The sequence below is a fragment of the Halichoeres trimaculatus genome, unplaced genomic scaffold (genome assembly GCF_033239565.1).
Source record: "Halichoeres trimaculatus isolate MK-OKI-2021-1 unplaced genomic scaffold, fHalTri1.1 fHalTri1_scaffold_22, whole genome shotgun sequence".
Classification (NCBI taxonomy): domain Eukaryota; kingdom Metazoa; phylum Chordata; class Actinopteri; order Labriformes; family Labridae; genus Halichoeres; species Halichoeres trimaculatus.
In genome coordinates, this window is record NW_027437200.1 from 19,835,515 (window position 1) to 19,854,220 (window position 18,706).

The 18,706-nt window shown below is 41.1% G+C and overlaps 6 protein-coding genes across 8 annotated transcripts; 3 read left to right on the forward strand and 3 right to left on the reverse strand.

The window, feature by feature from the left end:
* Positions 1-15: 15 nt before the first annotated feature.
* On the reverse strand, positions 16-2,732 carry homezb (homeobox and leucine zipper encoding b). Of its 2 annotated transcripts, none has more exons than XM_074698869.1 (2): positions 2,512-2,732; positions 16-1,494 (listed from the first exon to the last, which is right to left on the reverse strand). In XM_074698869.1, exon 2 carries the CDS (start codon positions 1,489-1,491, stop codon positions 295-297), a length of 1,197 nt encoding a protein of 398 aa, XP_074554970.1. In that variant the 5' UTR covers positions 1,492-1,494; positions 2,512-2,732; the 3' UTR covers positions 16-294. The 2 variants fall into 2 exon arrangements, with proteins under 2 accessions (XP_074554970.1, XP_074554971.1); XM_074698870.1 differs by lacking the exon at positions 2,512-2,732 and adding an exon at positions 2,277-2,354.
* Positions 2,733-3,528: 796 nt separating this feature from the next.
* LOC141784272 (uncharacterized) lies at positions 3,529-5,976 on the forward strand. The gene has a single exon (XM_074662047.1). The coding sequence runs from the start codon at positions 3,687-3,689 to the stop codon at positions 5,283-5,285; it is 1,599 nt and encodes a 532-aa protein (XP_074518148.1). The 5' UTR covers positions 3,529-3,686; the 3' UTR covers positions 5,286-5,976.
* A 1,354-nt stretch (positions 5,977-7,330) lies between these two features.
* On the forward strand, positions 7,331-9,807 carry LOC141811020 (uncharacterized). Its single transcript, XM_074698865.1, has one exon. It carries the CDS (start codon positions 7,634-7,636, stop codon positions 9,236-9,238), a length of 1,605 nt encoding a protein of 534 aa, XP_074554966.1. The 5' UTR covers positions 7,331-7,633; the 3' UTR covers positions 9,239-9,807.
* Positions 9,808-9,837: 30 nt separating this feature from the next.
* Positions 9,838-11,649, reverse strand: LOC141811028 (GMP reductase 2-like). The gene is made up of 4 exons (XM_074698874.1): positions 11,632-11,649; positions 11,448-11,475; positions 11,106-11,265; positions 9,838-10,999 (listed from the first exon to the last, which is right to left on the reverse strand). The coding sequence occupies exons 2-4, from the start codon at positions 11,473-11,475 to the stop codon at positions 10,810-10,812; spliced, it is 378 nt and encodes a 125-aa protein (XP_074554975.1). The 5' UTR covers positions 11,632-11,649; the 3' UTR covers positions 9,838-10,809.
* Positions 11,650-11,910: 261 nt separating this feature from the next.
* On the forward strand, positions 11,911-14,171 carry LOC141811021 (E3 ubiquitin-protein ligase TRIM7-like). The gene has a single exon (XM_074698866.1). The coding sequence runs from the start codon at positions 12,056-12,058 to the stop codon at positions 13,652-13,654; it is 1,599 nt and encodes a 532-aa protein (XP_074554967.1). The 5' UTR covers positions 11,911-12,055; the 3' UTR covers positions 13,655-14,171.
* Positions 14,172-14,913: 742 nt separating this feature from the next.
* On the reverse strand, positions 14,914-18,472 carry LOC141811025 (GMP reductase 2-like). 2 transcript variants are annotated; one of them, XM_074698871.1, is made up of 10 exons: positions 18,356-18,472; positions 17,739-17,899; positions 17,537-17,652; positions 17,259-17,342; positions 16,998-17,171; positions 16,841-16,922; positions 16,644-16,750; positions 15,641-15,683; positions 15,390-15,549; positions 14,914-15,283 (listed from the first exon to the last, which is right to left on the reverse strand). In XM_074698871.1, exons 2-10 carry the CDS (start codon positions 17,827-17,829, stop codon positions 15,094-15,096), a joined length of 1,047 nt encoding a protein of 348 aa, XP_074554972.1. In that variant the 5' UTR covers positions 17,830-17,899; positions 18,356-18,472; the 3' UTR covers positions 14,914-15,093. The 2 variants fall into 2 exon arrangements, with proteins under 2 accessions (XP_074554972.1, XP_074554973.1); XM_074698872.1 differs by lacking the exon at positions 18,356-18,472 and adding an exon at positions 18,170-18,266.
* Between the last annotated feature and the right edge of the window lie 234 nt (positions 18,473-18,706).

An 18,706-nucleotide genomic window follows, 5' to 3' on the forward strand; every position in this document is an offset into this window, starting at 1 on the left:
AGCAGTATTTTGCTCGGCTTTAGTTTTAAATTGATGTGCAATATATTTTTAAAAACTTGCATAAGCATTGAAATATATTTCTGTATATTTTTAGAGGGTTGTGTAGGTAAAATGTATCTTCAGCTAAAAATAAAACACAGGAGTCATGTTTTGGTTTAATCTGGATCTCAGATTGTTTTTAATTCTGCAGTTTCAGAATATTCAGAACAAACGAGTCTGCTTCAACAACTGGTGACACATGTATGAATTCAGTGACAATAAAACAACTTGACAGAACAAAATGAACTTTTCTTTTCAGAGTGTCACACTTCTGGTTTTGCCACAGGTTGCTTCCCCATGAAGCGCCTTCTCCCACTCAATTTTTTTGTCACTCTTGGCTGGCTGCGTTTTCATCACCGACTTTAGGAACTGCCTGTACTTGATGTTGGCGACCATACGCCTGTGCTGCTCCTTACTCAGCCAGCGTGGATGTGCCCTCTTGATGTGATAGCGTGTGTCGCAATACCACTGGACTAACAGGGAACGATGGAGGCCGATCAGCGCCGATAGCTGGATGTAGTCCTCGTTGTCTGGATACTGGCATTGCAGGAACGCCCTCCTCATCATCGCCTCTTGAGCCTGTGTCCTCGGATGGGCGCGGGGCTTATGGTGTCTTGTTTTTGAATCTGTCGATGGATTGTCGGTTCCTTCGATGAGCTCTTTCAGTTTGTCGATGTCAGTGACAGCGTAGTTAGGATTTACAGACATGGTATCCAGTTCTCCCTCCAGCTCAGCGCCTGTCAGCTGGACCAACTTTTGCTTTTCTGTCTCCCCTTGCTTCATCCCCTCCTCTTCCATCTCACCTGTCTCCATCACCTGACTCTTCTTCTTTTTCTCACTATCCTTCTCATCCTTCTCTACTTTTTCATTTTTCTCTTCCTTCATTGTTTGCTGTGGAGTCATTTTTCTCTCCTCGTTTTCTCCCTTAGTTGAACTCTTCTCTTTCTTGCACTTTTTTTCCACCGTCTCCCCACCAGAAGTTCCCACTTTCCTTTTGCGTGTCTTTTTCCTCCCACCATCTTTTTTTTCTTCTTTCTTTGCATTTTGTTGCAGCTCTTCCTTTTTCTGATTTGACTTCAACTTGCTCCGAACCACCTGGATGTCTTTAAAGTCCCAGCTGATGCCATAGCGGATCCTCTGCTCCATGAACCACACCTTCACCTGGTCAGGGTGCAGGGAGCAGCGATGCGCAAGTGCATTTGTCTCCTTCTGTGTCAGGTAAGGAAATCTGTCGAAGGTTTTGCTGAGCTCTGCCACACTTTTCGGGGGTAGGTCAATCTGGTTTGAGTGCACCCATATGAGCCTCTGCTTATCTGAAACCAGGGGCAGGGTCACAGAATGGCTCTGGTTCAGGATGAAAATCTGAAGGTTAGGATTCCTTTCAGGTAAATTCCCTCCACAAGCATCCAGTGACGTTTGTCTGTTTTGAATAGCTGTATGCTTCATCTTCATCTTCTGAAAAAATGACAGCAAACGAAAAAAAGTTCACCGTCACAACTTCCAGAAAAAAATACATTTTTACACTCTCAGCCCAGAAAAGTTTTGTTTACTTTAAGAAAGAAAACTAGTAAAACCAGCAGCCTCAAAAAAAGTGACTTGCAAAAAATATTAAGCACAGAAACAAACTCGAATAATGAGTTTCCTAAAAATCCTTATGAAAGGAATTCACACCCAACTAGATATGGCTCAAAATCGTGAACAATCCATAAACCTGGTTAAACTTGATTAAAATACACTGTTAAGTCTACTTTATACTTCAAGACTTTTTACTGAGTTAAACATGGTATTGACTCAACTGACAATGATGGCTGGAAAAAAAAAAAAAAAAAAAAAAAAAAAGCATTGTAAGCTAGTCAGGTTTACTTTATCTTTTGCAGTAAGAGAATAATACGTATATTTTAATGTACAACTGTTTTTTTTTTTTTTTAATAGATTTCAAATCTGGGCCCACAGCGTAGTGTTTAAAACCAATTTAGCATCAAAATTACAGAGTAATAAGGTATATTTTGCCATTTAGTGTTTTGTTTATAACAAGAAAAAAACCGTTACACATTCATTTCAAATACCAACGGCAAGAACGCGAACTCAGCATACGTTAAATTCGCATAACGGTTAAACCTGGTTTAAACTCGTTAGCTTACAGTAGCTTATGAAAGATAGATATTCAAAAACCGAAATTTAGCACTGTTTTAATATAGTCTTTACTCTTTTTTTAACGTGTTTTTAACGTGCTTTACCGTGTGAAGAGTACCGTTACCGACCCCTCGAGCAGCGCCTGCGCAGAACGTCCCGGTGCGATAGTGCAGCCGTTAGCTAGCTGCGAAACTGCGTCATGACTAGCTTAAACCGTCACCTCAATGCTAAGTCTTGTTAGCCGCTAAATGTTCGTTTTTTTCCGGTGGTTTTGGCGGATAAAAATTAAAACACGGATAAAACTACTAAGAATTGAAGTAAAAAGGTTAGAACCCTTACCTTCTCGAAATCAAAGCCTAGCCTCTGGCTGAAGAGTTTCTCCCTGGTCGGATTTCACAAGCTAAATCTCACCAACGATAAACGACAGCAGGTTGGGTTCAGGTAAACTGGGAGAGCTTGAGCAAACAGCCAAGTGTTTCTGCTTTTAAGGGGTAGATGGTATTAACACAGAGAGCTTGCTTTGGTCGAAGGTGATCAAAATCACTTTAAAAAAATAGTGACATCACGTTAAAGGGTGTGGACGTTGGCCTTAAAAATAGAGAAGGCAAAATGAAATATGCAAATTAGACAAATTTAATTAGATTTAAGGGCATACATTTTAAATGAATGATATATTGAAGATAAAATCCTTTTTCAAAATGTAAACGAAAATATTTCTGTAGTTGGTTCGTTTACAAACTATGATATTTTCTTGATAGCTGTTCCAAATTACAAACATGGTTTGGTTATTTCATGGAAGCACTTCCTTTATTGTTTTATCTAATTTGGGCTCTCATATCCTGACACTCACAGGTAGAAGACCCTAAATACAAGATGCTACACTTCCTACATGCGGGTAACAACAGCCTGGCCTGAGAAGTATGAAGCGGTAAGGAGTGGTGATGAATTTTTGCTTCCTCACAGTTTTACTCGCATACTCAGATACAAAAAAAACCTTTGTTGGCCATAAATATATTTCAAGCACCAAGGATTTGCTCTCATTCATCTGTGGAATGAAGCATAACAACCTCACCCAACAAAACTGCAAAAACATGAATCTTACTCCACCCCCTGAATGGTTGTTTCAGCAAAGATGAATCTATTATACACAATTATGAAACAGAGGTTGAGAGATGAACTCAAATTAAGTATGTTTTCTTATCTCCCAAAACAGAGTCAACCAGAAGGTTGTAGTGGGGTACAGATAACTTTACACAGCAATGAGTGTGAGTCAAGATAAATCTTACCCAACCAAAATACAACAACAACAAAAAATAACCCTCTGACTCCACCTTCTAAATGTTTAATTCGGGAGAAACAAAACTGTTGTATCATTCTCCCATGGCAGAACACACATACTGCGTACAACTACATCTTCTTAGATAAACAAAAAGAAACAAAGAAGAAACTGAAGACTTTGTTCAGCATTAATATCAATTGAGACCAATTGGATTGCTGCTTCCTGTTTTGAAAACATGTCGGACAATCTGAGCAAGACTCCCCGAGTCGTCCTTTGTAACATGTGTACGGAGGAGGACAGAAAACCAGCACGGAAGACCTGCATGAAATGTGAGATCTCCATGTGCATACAGCACCTCCAGGCCCACCTGACCACTCCTGTGTTGCTGCAGACTCATCCTCTGACTGAGCCCATAGCCTCAGGAGAAGGAGGCCCAGCCGGGACCACCAAATGCCCCCAACATGGCAAACTCCTGGAGTACTACTGCTTGGACGACTTGACCTGTGTGTGTGTTTCCTGTGCTATTGAAGACCAGCATCGCCTGCACAATATGAAGACCTTCTCCACAGCACACAAAGAGCTCCAGGAGAAGGTGACGGCTGAGCTTCAGGCCTTAGAGATGAAGAATGATGGAGAAAATGTCAGTCTGGAGAAATGGGAGAAGAGTGAAAGAGAGAAGCTGGGTCGCTCCAGTGTTCGTCTCATCCAGGCTGTGACTGACCTGCGTGACCTGGCCCTGACCAGGGTCCAGAGTTCAGTCTCTGCTCGTATGGTGTGCCTCAAAACCAGCAAGACCAGCTTGCTAGCAGCAAAGTCCGAAGAGGATCCCTTCAGGTTCCTGCAGATGTATTCCCAGGTGCATCAGGATTTGGAGAAAGCCAAGGCTGTGTATTTGCAAAAAGGGTTGGAACCTGGAAGTGATTGTGACAAAATGACTCAAGAGATAAGACAGAGAGGTGAAAAAATGACAAAGGAGATGACTCACTTTTGGGAATCCCTGTTGACTCATGTTGACCCCGAGGAGCTCAGTGCAGCCACCTCAGACCTGTTCTTTGAACCACAGACTCTGGGTCAAGGAGTGATACTGTCCACAGACAAAAGGAAGGTCCACTTCTGCAGTTACCTTGGTAAAAGCATATTACTGGTTCAGAGTATGAAGTCTACCACACCTGACAGATGGAGGATCAGCCTTTCCAACAGCTGTGACTGGACCATTGGCTTATGTGACAAAAACTATGCGGCACACTTAAATGATGGAGAAATATACGGACTGTGCCTCAGAGGAAACCAGCTCAGCTCTCTCATGACAGAGTATGATGAGAATAATGCAGATCCAGTTATGTATGGCTTACAGCAGCACTCCCTTGGTGCAATACAAGGTACGCGAAAGGTTTCCCTTCAGGAGATCACTCCAGAAGAAGACATGGGAAAACAAACAGCCCGTCCAACAAGAGTGGGAGTGGTATGTAGCCAACCTAATTTGTTATCCTTCTACGACCTGACCAGCACACATCAAAGGAGAAAAATAGTCACAATAACAATCAACTCCAGAAACCAGAGGCTGACCCCTTTTGTCTGCTCAGAGATTGATGAGTTGCTAAGAAGCTCACCTACTGGGGTGTCAGTGACCTTATTCGGTGGAAAAACTTACCACCACCAACAATGGCAGGGGCGGTGGAAATGCTCATGTGGACAGGTACACCTTGGGAACAAACAATATACAAGCAGTTTTGGAAGCTTTGGTGTGCCGCTTTATCAGCACACCAACACCTGTACCTGTGGAAAAAGAGTAGGTGAGTCACGCATCACAGAGGTGCTTTGTGAGCTTCTGTAATGGCCAGCCATGATGTGGTCTTCAGCAGGTTTCCTTTTACACGTTATTGTTCAAACTCAACATTAGTGGGCGTATACATGCTATGGATGTAAATGTGGACGCTGCAAGCTTTTACTGGAAGCATTATTTCTTTGTAGACGGTGGTGGCAGCTGTGAACAAAAACATTGGAGGAACAGAGGAAGTTGATCCATTTTCCTTTGCTTATGTCTTATCATTGTAAAAAGGCCTCTCAGTATAAGGTCACAAATACCTACTGTGGTCAACCATTCCTTGGGTTTGCTTGATTTCTTTTCTTTCCTCAAAAATGAAAATGTAGGCATGTATTATACATCATTTTTGAATGTAATTCTACACTGTGCTCAGCTTTGCTGTTTTGTTTCAAGAGTTACACAAGCTCATGTTTGCTCTGACATAGTCCTTTTGTTACTTTTCCTGGCTACAAGTCAGTGGTGACTGTTGCCATCTAGTGGTGGTGAATGTGTCATGCCAGTCAAGTCTTACAGCATTTTCCTCAACTGGCTACTATGAGTTTGTGCTTGTTTCATAAATGCATTTTTAAAAGGCTGATGACAAAACAAGGAAAGCATTTATATTTGAGTGTTTTTTAAATGATTGAAACATAAAAGTGAATTTAAATCTACATTTAATTTTAATATGATCGAAATACAGAATTTTTTGTTTTTTTCTTAGAGAGGGTGTTGATGATTAAAAAAAGTGACGTCAAATAAAATCATGTGCTAACATTTTGTTGAAATAAATATGCATCACCTCTTGCATTAAACTTCCATTTTTTGGGGATTTTTGCATTTAATTAACTTTATGCATTTTTTAATTTAAATTTGACTTTTTTTTTTTCAAATTCAGAATTTTCAAGAGATGTTGAAATTTTTTTTTACACTTTTGCTAATTTCAAAATTTTTTAAATTCCTGAAAAGTTTTGCAAATAATTCAAATTCCAATTTTACTTTGCGAATTGAGACAAAAAAAAAATTGAAAAGTTTTACAATTAAAAAGTTAGTGCTTTTTTCACAAATTAATAATCTTTTTTCAAATGTTTAAAATTTTTGCTAATTTTTAAAATATAATTTTTTATAATAAAAAGTATGCTAGTTTTTGAGATTTTTAATTTGGAAAATTTTGCTTATAATTTCAATTTCAATTTAACTTTTCAAATTTTGACATTTTTTGAAAATTTAGCAAACTTTTGCAATTAAAAGTTTAATTTTTTTGCAAATTTATAAAAAAAATTGAAATATTTTGAGTTTTTGCTAATTTTAATTTCTTTTAAATAAAATTTTGCAATTCCTTGTTATTTCATAAATTTTGCAGACCTTTGAAATTTATAAAATTATATATTTTTTCCATTCAAATTCTTTTTTTTTTCAAATTTATTGAAAATAAAAATCTAAGACATTAGATGTGAAAATTCATTAACACAAAAAAATCTGTTTTAGATAATTAATCACTAGATTTTCACTATGTTGAAAATATTTTGCACTATTTTGTCTTTATTGTGAAGTAGGTTTTTTGGCCCAGGAATGGCTTTAATCCTGAGGCAAAATGGCTCCTATGAAAGTAAATGTAGCAGACCCCTTCCCTTGATATAGAAGCTTTACTTTCCATGGCAAAAAATCAGCCTGGCCCAAAAAGTTTGAAGTGGTATGGCTTAGTGGGAAATAATGATCGTGCTCCTATGTGATCAGCCAGTATCAGAAAAGAGAAACAGTCACATTAAAAATAAGCAGATTTGTTTCCTTACATTTCAATTCACATACTGAGAGATACTGAGAACTCCTCATAAGAAAAAAAATAAATAAAATTACACGCACGAACTGGTTTGCTCTCATTCATCTGTGGAATGAAACATAACGGACCCACCCAATAAAGCTGCAGCCACATGATTCTTACTCCACCCCCTGAATGTTTGTTTCGGGAAAGACAAAACCGTTACACATGATTCTGAGGCAGAGGTTGAGAGAAGAAATCAGATAAACTTTGTTTTCTTGCCTCCCAAAACAGAGTCAGCCAGAGGGTTAGAGGGAGAATAGATGACTTTATGCAGTGCTGAGACAAAATATATCTGATCAGCACTTCCTGATTAAAAAAGCTTGACAAACCAGCACACACACACACACACAAAGAACAAAGCGTCCTCTGACTCCACCTCCTGGATGTTTGCTTTGGGAGAAACGAAACTTTTGTGTCATGCTCCTCTGGCAGAGCTCACATACTGCATACAACTACTTTATGTAAGCCAGAGGAAGAGATACAAAGAGGAAACTGAAGACTTTATCCAGCTCTGATATCATTTTTGGAACACTCTGATCAACACTTCCTGTTTTGAAGAATGTCGGACAATCTGAGCAAGACTTCTCCAGTCGTCCTTTGTGACATGTGTACGGAGGAGGACAGAAAACCAGCACGGAAGACTTGCATGAAATGTGAGATCTCCATGTGTGTGCAGCACCTCCAGACCCACCTGACCACTCCTGTGTTGCTGCAGACTCATCCTCTGACTGAGCCCATAGCCTCAGGAGAAGGAGGCCCAGCCGGGACCACCAAATGCCCCCAACATGGCAAACTCCTGGAGTACTACTGCTTGGACGACTTGACCTGTGTGTGTGTTTCCTGTGCTATTGAAGACCAGCATCGCCTGCACAATATGAAGACCTTCTCCACAGCACACAAAGAGCTCCAGGAGAAGGTGACGGCTGAGCTTCAGGCCTTAGAGATGAAGACTGATGGGGAAAATGTCAGTCTGGAGAAGTGGGAGAAGAGTGAAAGAGAGAAGCTGGGTCGCTCCAGTGTTCGTCTCATCCAGGCTGTGACTGACCTGCGTGATCTGGCCCTGACCAGTGTCCAGAGTTCAGTCTCTGCTCGTATGGTGTGCCTCAAAACCAGCAAGACCAGCTTGCTAGAAGCAAAGACCAAAGAGGACCCCTTCAGGTTCCTGCAGATGTATTCCCAGGTGCATCAGGATTTGGAGAAAGCCAAGGCTGTGTATTTGCAAAAAGGGTTAGAACCTGGCAGTGATTGTGACAAAATGGTTCAAGAGATAAGACAGAGAGGTGAAAAAATGACAGAGGAGATGACTCACTTTCTGGAATCCCTGTTGACTCACGTTGACCCCGAGGAGCTCAGTGCAGCCACCTCAGACCTGTTCTTTGAACCACAGACTCTGGGTCAAGGAGTGATACTGTCCACAGACAAAAGGAAGGTCCACTTCTGCAGTTACCTTGAGAAAAGCATATTACTGGTTCAGAGTATGAAGTCTACCACACCTTACAGATGGAGGATCAGCCTTTCTGACAGCTGTGACTGGACCATTGGCTTATGTGACAAAAACTACGCTGCACAGTTAAATGATGGAGAAATATACGGACTGTGCCTCAGAGGTAACCAGCTCAGCTCTCTCATGACAGAGTATGAAAAGGTTAATGCAGATCCAGTTATGTTTGGCTTACGGCTGCACTCCCCAGATCCAAAACAAGGTACGCGAAGGGTTTCCCTTCAGGCAATCACTCCAGAAGAAGACACGGGGAAACCAACAGCCCGTCCAACAAAAGTGGAAGTGGTATATAGACAACCTAACTTGTTATCCTTCTACGACCTGACCAGCACACATCAACGGAGAAAAATAGTCACAATAACAATCCATTCCAGAAACCAGTGCCTCACTCCTTTTGTCTGCTCAGAGATTGATGAGTTGCTAAGAAGCTCACCTGCTGGAGGTTTAGCGAAAGGATTCTCATTTGGTTCACAATATCCCCAACACCAACAATGGCAGGGGCGTTGGAAATGCTCATGTGGACAGGTACACCTTGGGAACAAAGAATATACAAGCAGTTTTGGATACTCTGGTGTGCATCCTTCCCAGCACATCCACACCTGTACCTGTGGAAAAAGAGTAGGTGAGTCCAGCACCACAGAGGTGCTTTGTGAGCTTGTGTAATGGCCAGCCATGATGTTGTCTTCAGCTCGCATCAACAGGTTTCCTTTTACACATTATTGTTCAAACCCAACATTAGGGGGTCTAGACATGCTATGGATAGATATAGACTCTACCAGCTTTTACTGGAAGCATTATTTCTTTGTAGAAGACGATGGCAGCAGCGGACAGAAATATCGGACATGAAGTGGACCCCTTTCCCCTTTGCCTGTGTGTAATCATTGTAAAAAGCATTTCAAGACATGGTCACAAATATCTACTATGATCAATAAAAATTCATCTATATAGGATCTTTAAAAAGGGGGGAAAGTGAAAAATGTCTTCTGCATGAAAATGAAGTCACGACTCGTCTATCATTACTAGATGTAATTCTGTATTTTGCTCATCTCAACTGTTTTGTTTGAGGAGTTACACAAGCTCATGTTTGCTCTTTCATAGCCCTTTCCTGGCTGCCAGTTTATGGTGTCTGTCGCCATCTAGTGGTTGTGAATGTGTCATTGCAATCAAATCTTACAGTGCATTTTTTTCAACTTGTTGCACTGAGTTTGTCTGTTTCACATACACATTTTGAATACTGATGTTGAATAAAACAAGGAAAGCACTTAAATTTGTAACATTTTATTGAATTCTTGAAACATAAAACTGAATTAAAAACCACATTTTGATTTCACAATTTGTCTTTTTCCTTTCCCTCGACCTTATATAATGAAAAAAAAAAAATCAAGAAAAAGTTTAAAATGGAGTGATTACAGACACCACTCCAACAAAATCACACTGTATGCAGATGATGGTCCACTGTAGTATCTCCACACAACCTTTGGTTTTGATGAGGAGCAGCAAGAAGAGAAAAGCTGTACGTATGTTTAAATAAAGTTATTTTCTAGCTGTAGTATAAATATTAGCATGAAATGATCTGTGTGTAACTTAATATTAACTTTATGTTATTGATGGAAAGGAATGTCAGTCATAGGCTTAGAAAAAGTATCATTACACTATCTAATCTCAAATTCTAAATAATTAAAGTGCAAAACTTAATCAAAAACGGAATGATTTAAATTCTAAAAATATTCTTGTAGACTCAGCCTTTCTTATAATTTAAGACATTTTCTATGATTTTACAATTTGGACTGTATAAAAACAGACAACACAGCAGCTTCCTCCATAGTGAAGCCAAACTTTCTAGAGCTCCCCCTGCTGGCTATGTGTAGTATAGTTCAAACAGCCTGTCAGTTGAATCATCTTCCCAAAAAATAAAAAATGTAATTTCCAATGTTGGCAGTATTTTGGCTTCACTTAGAAGACGGAGGTGTGTCGACCATATTGATATATAGTCAGTGTTTTATATGTGGGTGAGGAATGCTAATGCATAGAGTTGCATACATGTTAAAACAACATACAAGGCCCTGCTTTGGGTAATCTCTTTAAACCGGAAAAAATTAACTGTAACTTTTAAAATTTTAGTTCGGAAAACCTCAACCAATAAGAAAACAATGACGGCACGGGGATCATACACCTGGTCACAACTGGTCCCCTTGTTCATGCCATTATAGACCTCTTTGTTAAGCAGTGAGGATTCAGCTGTCATTTCCGAAGACAGTGTTGAGCTGTTGTGTGACCCTGATGAAGGTGGTCCTTCGACTCAGCTCCTTCAGTTTCCCCGCCCCGACGTAGGTGCAGGTGGAGCGGACCCCACCCAGGATGTCCTTTATTGTATCTTCCACTGGACCCTTGTAGGGGACTTCGACCGTCTTCCCTTCTGATGCTCTGGAGGTGAAAATCAAACAGACAACGAAAAGTGAAGGATTTGAAGGTTGTTAGATGATAAAATCAAAATTAAGATCAAAAGTACAGACGTGACGGTGACTCTGACCTGTAGTCAGCCACCCCTCCTGCATGTTTCTTCATCGCCTTGTCAGAGCTCATCCCGTAGAACAGCTTGTATTTCTTGCCGTTTTTCTCGATAACCTCACCCCCGCTTTCTGAATGGCCTGCGAGCATCCCACCCAGCATCACAAAGTCTGCTCCAGCACCTGAGAAATTTGAAGGTGGTATGGCTTAGTGGGGAATAATGATCTTGCTCCTATGTGATCATCCAGTATCAGAAAAGAGAAACAGTCACATTAAAAATAAGCAAATTTGTTTCCTTACATTTCAATTCACATACTGAGAGATACAAGGAATTTTGTATAAGTTCAAAAAAGAAATACATTACACGCATGAAGGGGTTTGCTCTCATTCATCTGTGGAATGAAACATAACAGCCTCAACCAATAAAGCTGCAGCCACATGATTCTTACTCCACCCCCTGAATGTTTGTTTCAGTAAAGACAACACCGTTACATATGATTCTGAAGCAGAGGTTGAGAGATGAAACTAGATAAAGTTTGTTTTCTAACCTCCCAAAACAGAGTCAACCAGAGGGTTGGAGGGGGAATAGATGACTTAATGCAGTGCTGAGACAAAATATATCTGATCAGCACTTCCTGATTAAAAAAGCTTGACAAACCAGCACACACACACACACACACACACACACACACACACACACACACACACACACACACACACACACACACACACACACACACACACACACTCACTAACTCACACACACAAAGAACAAAGCATCCTCTGACTCCACCTCCTGGATGTTTGCTTTGAGAGAAACGAAACTGTTGTGTCATGCTCCTCTGACAGAGCTCACATACTGCATACAGCTTTATCCAAGCAGAAGGAAGAGATACAAAGAGGAAACTGAAGACTTTATCCAGCACTGATATCATTTAGGAACACTCTGATCAACACTTCCTGTTTTGAAGAATGTCGGACAATCTGAGTAAGACTTCTCCAGCCGTCCTTTGTGACATGTGTACGGCGATGGACAGAAAACCAGCACAGAAGACCTGCATGAAATGTGAGATCTCCATGTGTGTGCAGCACCTCCAGACCCACCTGACCACTCCTGTGTTGCTGCAGACTCATCCTCTGACTGAGCCCATAGCCTCAGGAGAAGGAGGCCCAGCCGGGACCACCAAATGCCCCCAACATGGCAAACTCCTGGAGTACTACTGCTTGGACGACTTGACCTGTGTGTGTGTTTCCTGTGCTATTGAAGACCAGCATCGCCTGCACAATATGAAGACCTTCTCCACAGCACACAAAGAGCTCCAGGAGAAGGTGACGGCTGAGCTTCAGGCCTTAGAGATGAAGACTGATGGAGAAAATATCAGTCTGGAGAAGTGGGAGAAGAGTGAAAGAGAGAAGCTGGGTCGCTCCAGTGTTCGTCTCATCCAGGCTGTGACTGACCTGCATGATCTGGCCCTGACCAGTGTCCAGAGTTCAGTCTCTGCTCGTATGGTGTGCCTCAAAACCAGCAAGACCAGCTTGCTAGCAGCAAAGACCGAAGAGGACCCCTTCAGGTTCCTGCAGATGTATTCCCAAGTGCATCAGGATTTGGAGAAAGCCAAGGCTGTGAATTTGCAAAAAGGGTTGGAACCTGGAAGTGATTGTGACAAAATGGTTCAAGAGATAAGACACAGAGGTGAAAAAATGACAAAGGACATGACTCACTTTTGGGAATCCCTGTTGACTCATGTTGACCCAGAGGAGTTCAGTGCAGCCACCTTAGACCTGTTCTTTAAACCACAGACTCTGGGTCAAGGAGTGATACTGTCCGCGGACAAAAGAAAGGTCCACTTCTGCAGTTACCTTGAGAAAAACATATTACTGGTTCAGAGTATTAAGTCTACCACACCTTACAGATGGAGGATCAGCCTTTCCAACAGCTGTGACTGGACCATTGGCATATGTGACAAAAACTACGCCGCACAGTTAAACGATGGAGAAATATACGGACTGTGCCTCAGAGGTAACCAGCTCAGCTCTCTCATGACAGAGTATGAAAAGGTTAATGCAGATCCAGTTATGCACGGCTTACGGCTGCACTCCCCTGGTGCAAAACAAGGTACGCGAAGGGTTTCCCTTCAGGTAATCACTCCAGAAGAAGACACAGGAAAACCAACAGCCCGTCCAATAAAAGTGGAAGTGGTATGTAGCCAACCTAATTTGTTATCCTTCTACAACCTGACCAGTGCACATCAACGAAGAAAAATAGTCACAATAACAATCAACTCCAGAAACCAGTGCCTGACTCCTTTTGTCTGCTCAGAGATTGATGAGTTGCTAAGAAGCTCACCTCCTGGGCGGTCAGAGGCAGCATGCGCATTATTAAGAAAAAAAACTTACCACCACCAACAATGGCAGGGGCGGTGGAAATGCTCATGTGGACAGGTACACCTTGGGAACAAACAATATACAGGCAGTTTTGGAAGCTTTGGTGTGCAGCACACCAACACCTGTACCTGTGGAAAAAAAGTCGGTGAGTCACGCATCCCAGAGGTGCTTTGTGAGCTTCTGTAACGGCCAGCCATGATGTTGTCTTCAGCTCTTGTTGACACATTTCCTGTCACACTTATTGTTTGAACTCAACATTAGGTGGCGTACACTTGTCATGGATGTAGACATTGACTCTACCAGATTTTACTGGAAAAAAAAATCATAATTCAACTTTATAGCATCTTTAAAAATGGGGAAAATGAAAAATGTCTTCTGCATGAAAATGAAGTCACGACGCTTTTATCATTCCTAAATGTTATTCTGTATTTTGCTCATCTCAACTGTTTTGTTTGAGGAGTAACACAAGCTCATGTTTGCTCTTTCATAGCCCTTTCCTGGCTGCCAGTGTATGGTGTCTGTCGCCATCTAGTGGTTGTGAATGTGTCATTGCAATCAAATCTTACAGTGCATTGTCTTCGACTTGTTGCACTGAGTTTGTCTTTGTTTCACATACACATTTTGAATACTGATGTTGAATAAAACAAGGAAAGCACTTAAATTTGTAAATTTTTATTGAATTCTTGAAACATAAAACTGAATTAAAAACCACATTTTGATTTCACAATTTGTCTTTTTCCTTTCCCTCGACCTTATATAATGAAAAAAAAAAAATCAAGAAAAAGTTTAAAATGGAGTGATTACAGACACCACTCCAACAAAATCACACTGTATGCAGATGATGGTCCACTGTAGAATCTCCCACAACCTTTGGTTTTGATGAGGAGCAGCAAGAGAAAGGCTGTACGTATGTTTGAATAAAGTTATTTTCTAGCAGTAGTATAAATATTAGCATGAAATGATCTGTGTGTAACTTAATATTAACTTTATGTTATTGATGGAAAGGAATGTCAGTCATAGGCTTAGAAAAAGTATCATTATACTATCTAATCTCAAATTCTAAATAATTAAAGTGCAAAACTTAATTAAAAAACAGAATGATTGAAATTCTAAAAATATTCTTGTAGACTCAGCCTTTCTTATAATTTAAGACATTTTCTATGATTTTACAATTTGGACTGTATAAAAACAGACAACACAGCAGCTTCCTCCATAGTGAAGCCAAACTTTCTAGAGCTCCCCCTGCTGGCTAGGTGTAGTATAGTTCAAACAGCCTGTCAGTTGAATCATATTCCCAAAAAATAAAAAATGTAATTTCCAATGTTGGCAGTATTTTGGCTTCACTTAGAAGACGGAGGTGTGTCGACCATATTGATATAAAGTCAGTGTTTTAAATGTGGGTGAGGAATGCTAATGCATAGAGTTGCATACATGTTAAAACAACAAACAAGGCCCTGCTTTGGGTAATCTCTTTAAACCGGAAAAAATTAACTGTAACTTTTAAAATTTTAGTTCGGAAAACCTCAACCAATAAGAAAACAATGACGGCACGGGGATCATACACCTGGTCACAACTGGTCCCCTTGTTCATGCCATTATAGACCTCTTTGTTAAGCAGTGAGGATTCAGCTGTCATTTCCGAAGACAGTGTTGAGCTGTTGTGTGACCCTGATGAAGGTGGTCCTTCGACTCAGCTCCTTCAGTTTCCCCGCCCCGACGTAGGTGCAGGTGGAGCGGACCCCACCCAGGATGTCCTTTATTGTATCTTCCACTGGACCCTTGTAGGGGACTTCGACCGTCTTCCCTTCTGATGCTCTGGAGGTGAAAATCAAACAGACAACGAAAAGTGAAGGATTTGAAGGTTGTTGGACGATAAAATCAAAATTAAGATCAAAAGCACTGACACGACAGTGACTCTGACCTGTAGTCAGCCACCCCTCCTGCATGTTTCTTCATCGCTGTGTCAGAGCTCATCCCGTAGAACAGCTTGTATTTCTTGCCATTTTTCTCGATAACCTCACCCCCGCTTTCTGAGTGGCCTGCGAGCATCCCACCCAGCATCACAAAGTCTGCTCCAGCACCTGAGAGTCATGGGAAGGAAAACAAAAGGGTCATTAATGTCTTTAACAGAAGTTTCTCTCTATCCTTTAAACGGCGTACTCAAAATCTTACCAAAAGCCTTTGATACATCCCCTGGGCAGGTACATCCGCCGTCCTGTGAGAAAGAGAGGACACAGAACAGAACATGTAGTGTGTCTGATTTTACATTATCAGGGTCTGGAACACACATTATATCATTTACAAGCTAGAAAATAAAGTTGATGAATATCTTTCAAAATACTATATTTGAAGGGACATCCCCTTTCCAAGGCAAGAAGACAAAAAGAATCTGTATTTCTTCACAGTAAAAACAAAAGGTGAAAATGCTAGGTGTTAGCTTAGCATAAAGACTGGTGAGTGAAAACAAAACAGCTAGCTTGGTTTTGACCATAGACTGTAAAAAAAAAATGGACGTCTGCTTGCTTGGCTCGGAGTTAGGTCTCCACAAAAACTGCTCCCCCTGGTGGAAGGCTGCAGTATAGTTCAAAATTCCATCTCCCCAGTCATTCCAGATGGGCCGTGGTCAAACTTTAAAAAATTAATACTCCTCGTAAAAATGTTTCTCACGTCTGATTGTTGTGGTGATTTGAAGATATCATTTGGCTGCCTTGTATTCAAGTCCTCTTTTTTCTGAAAAGTTTCGTTTTCATTCGTTATACGAGGTTAAAGACGAGGCCTTACATAATGTTTAATGATGATTGACAGCTGCCGTTCTCGTGTATTTTTTTCGGGGTTGTAAAATTTGTCTGGAGGTAGAGTCAGGAAGTGATTAGACTCTCGAACGGAAAAAAAGCCAGAGGAGCTGCTGATCCTCAAACATTCTTATTTGCCAAATTAGCATGCTAACCGAAACACTTTTGCCCCATTGTTTACCATCATGATGCTAATGGACGCTAACAGTTTGACCTCACAATGCAGGTTAATGTGTCACCAAGCAGAACTCTTTTCCATGAACTGTTTTGGCATGCTGTGGATGTCCCTAGCAACTGTTGTCAATGGTTTTCAACCAATCAGGATAGAGTATTTAAAAAAAACAGCGCACAAAGCTGAGAGATAAGTTGAAATAATGACTCACAGAGATGATGTGACCACCCAAGCCATGGGCTGCGTCTGCGCACTCGATCACAGCGCTGAGCTGAGGGTATCCCACCCCGGTCTTCTTGCGGGTGGTGCACACAGATCCTGTAGAGTAAGAAAGCAGACTGATTTAGACCTGGATGTTGGTTTGTGTTAAATGATCAAGAATGTCGACTTAGTTGGTGCTCCTATTACCTGGTCCAATGCCCACTTTGATGATGTCAGCACCAGCGAGGATCAGCTCCTCTACCATCTCCCCTGTTACCACATTTCCTGCCTGAGAGAAAAAGTGATCCATGATTATTTTTAAATCTAAGAGGTTTAACTTAAGACATTAAAACCGTCTACTCACCATGATGGTGTGTGAAGGGAATTTCTGCCTGACATCCCTGACAAAGTGGACGAAGTGTTCTGAGTAGCCGTTCGCCACGTCTACGCACACGTACTGTAGCACTGGAACCGCCGCCAGGATGGCTGAGATCCTCTCAAAGTCGCCGTCGCTTGTGCCTGTGCTGACTGCTACATTCTGGAACAGAACAGGATAAAATGTTGTGTTATTATAAATTCAGTATTGATTTGTAGGCTGAAATGATAGTTTAAGAATAAAAATTACCTTGATACATTCAGGGTTCTTTGTTGCAAACTCCACCCATTCGTCCACGGAGTAATGCTTGTGAATCGTGGTGAAGAGGGAGAACTAGAGAAAGGGACAACAACAGTGAGGGTGGCTTTTTATTAAAATGTGACTGATTTAAGTATGACCGAGTTTTAATTTTCCAGGGATTACACAAATTAGCTAACCCTAGAATTAAAATTTACAGCATGTGCCATTCAGACCGGAAGCCACGTGTTAGCAGCTGATTTTCTCTTTGTGAAACAAGTGCGACCAACCTTATTCATGACTAGTGCCATCTCAAAGGTTCCTACAGTGTCCATGTTTGCAGCAATGATAGGGATCCCTCTGTAGCTGCCTTTAGAGTTCCTGAAAGTGAAGCTCCTCATCAGGTCTACCTGGTGGCAGAAACACAAATGAGAGATTAGTCTATTTCATAAGGAAATATTTGGTTACAGCTGTTTGAGCTAGTGTTAAAACCTACCTCGCTCCTTGATTTGAGTGTGCTCCGCTTTGGACGCAGGAGGACATCCTTGAAGTCCAGCTTGATGTCATTCTCGATGCGAGGCATTATGGAAAGATGTGGCTGTAATGTAGCTTAAAAGAAAGTGGAATGACGTCTTCTCTCGTTGACCGAGAGCCTGTTGGGAAAATATGTCAGAGTTCACGATTCCTGCTCTGATATGTCTTCTTTTACCCGTCTTCAAACTTTAACATGTGGCGATAAACGTTTTGTAGTCTTCATGGGATCTGGTTTCTGGCAGGAAGCCATTAGGGGCAACCATCATCCTAGCCATGAAATGATAACACACAAAATAAACCAGAAGAGTCGTTTTAACTAAGAATATATGATAAAAAAGCTATCTCAGGCAACCAAACACTTCTAAAATGCTGAAGCTTTTCATGCCTACCTGTACCACAAAGAGCAAAACCGTTGCTCGTTTAACCCTAACGTCAAAACCCAAGGTTAGCATCGGTTAAAAGTAGAAAACATGATTCCCCTTCGCTAATATCTAAACCATTCGCGTTATGTGACATTTCTTATAAGTAAACAACGTTTAAATCATCGACATGACGAAGGAGAGTACAGTACGTACCTTTGGAAAAGTATGAATGGTTTTGTCTGAAGCAACGCTTCCTTTTCGGCTCCGGGAGCGGGAAACGTTACGCGGGCGGACACCAACTGACATCCATTTTGTAGTTCTTAAGGAGCCTCAGCACGTTGGCGCCACGCGGGTAAGAACTACAGATGCGTCACTCGTTTTATGATACACTAGGTTCCTGTTTCAGATACTCGGGAAATACGTTTCGCTGGTTTCTGAATCATATCTATACTTGTGGTGGCATGAAGGAGATAGAGGTGCAAATTTAGCGCTATCTCAACGACTTTTTCAAAAATTACGAAGTCCAGTATGTAGTTAGACCGGAACCGTTGGTATATGGAAAAA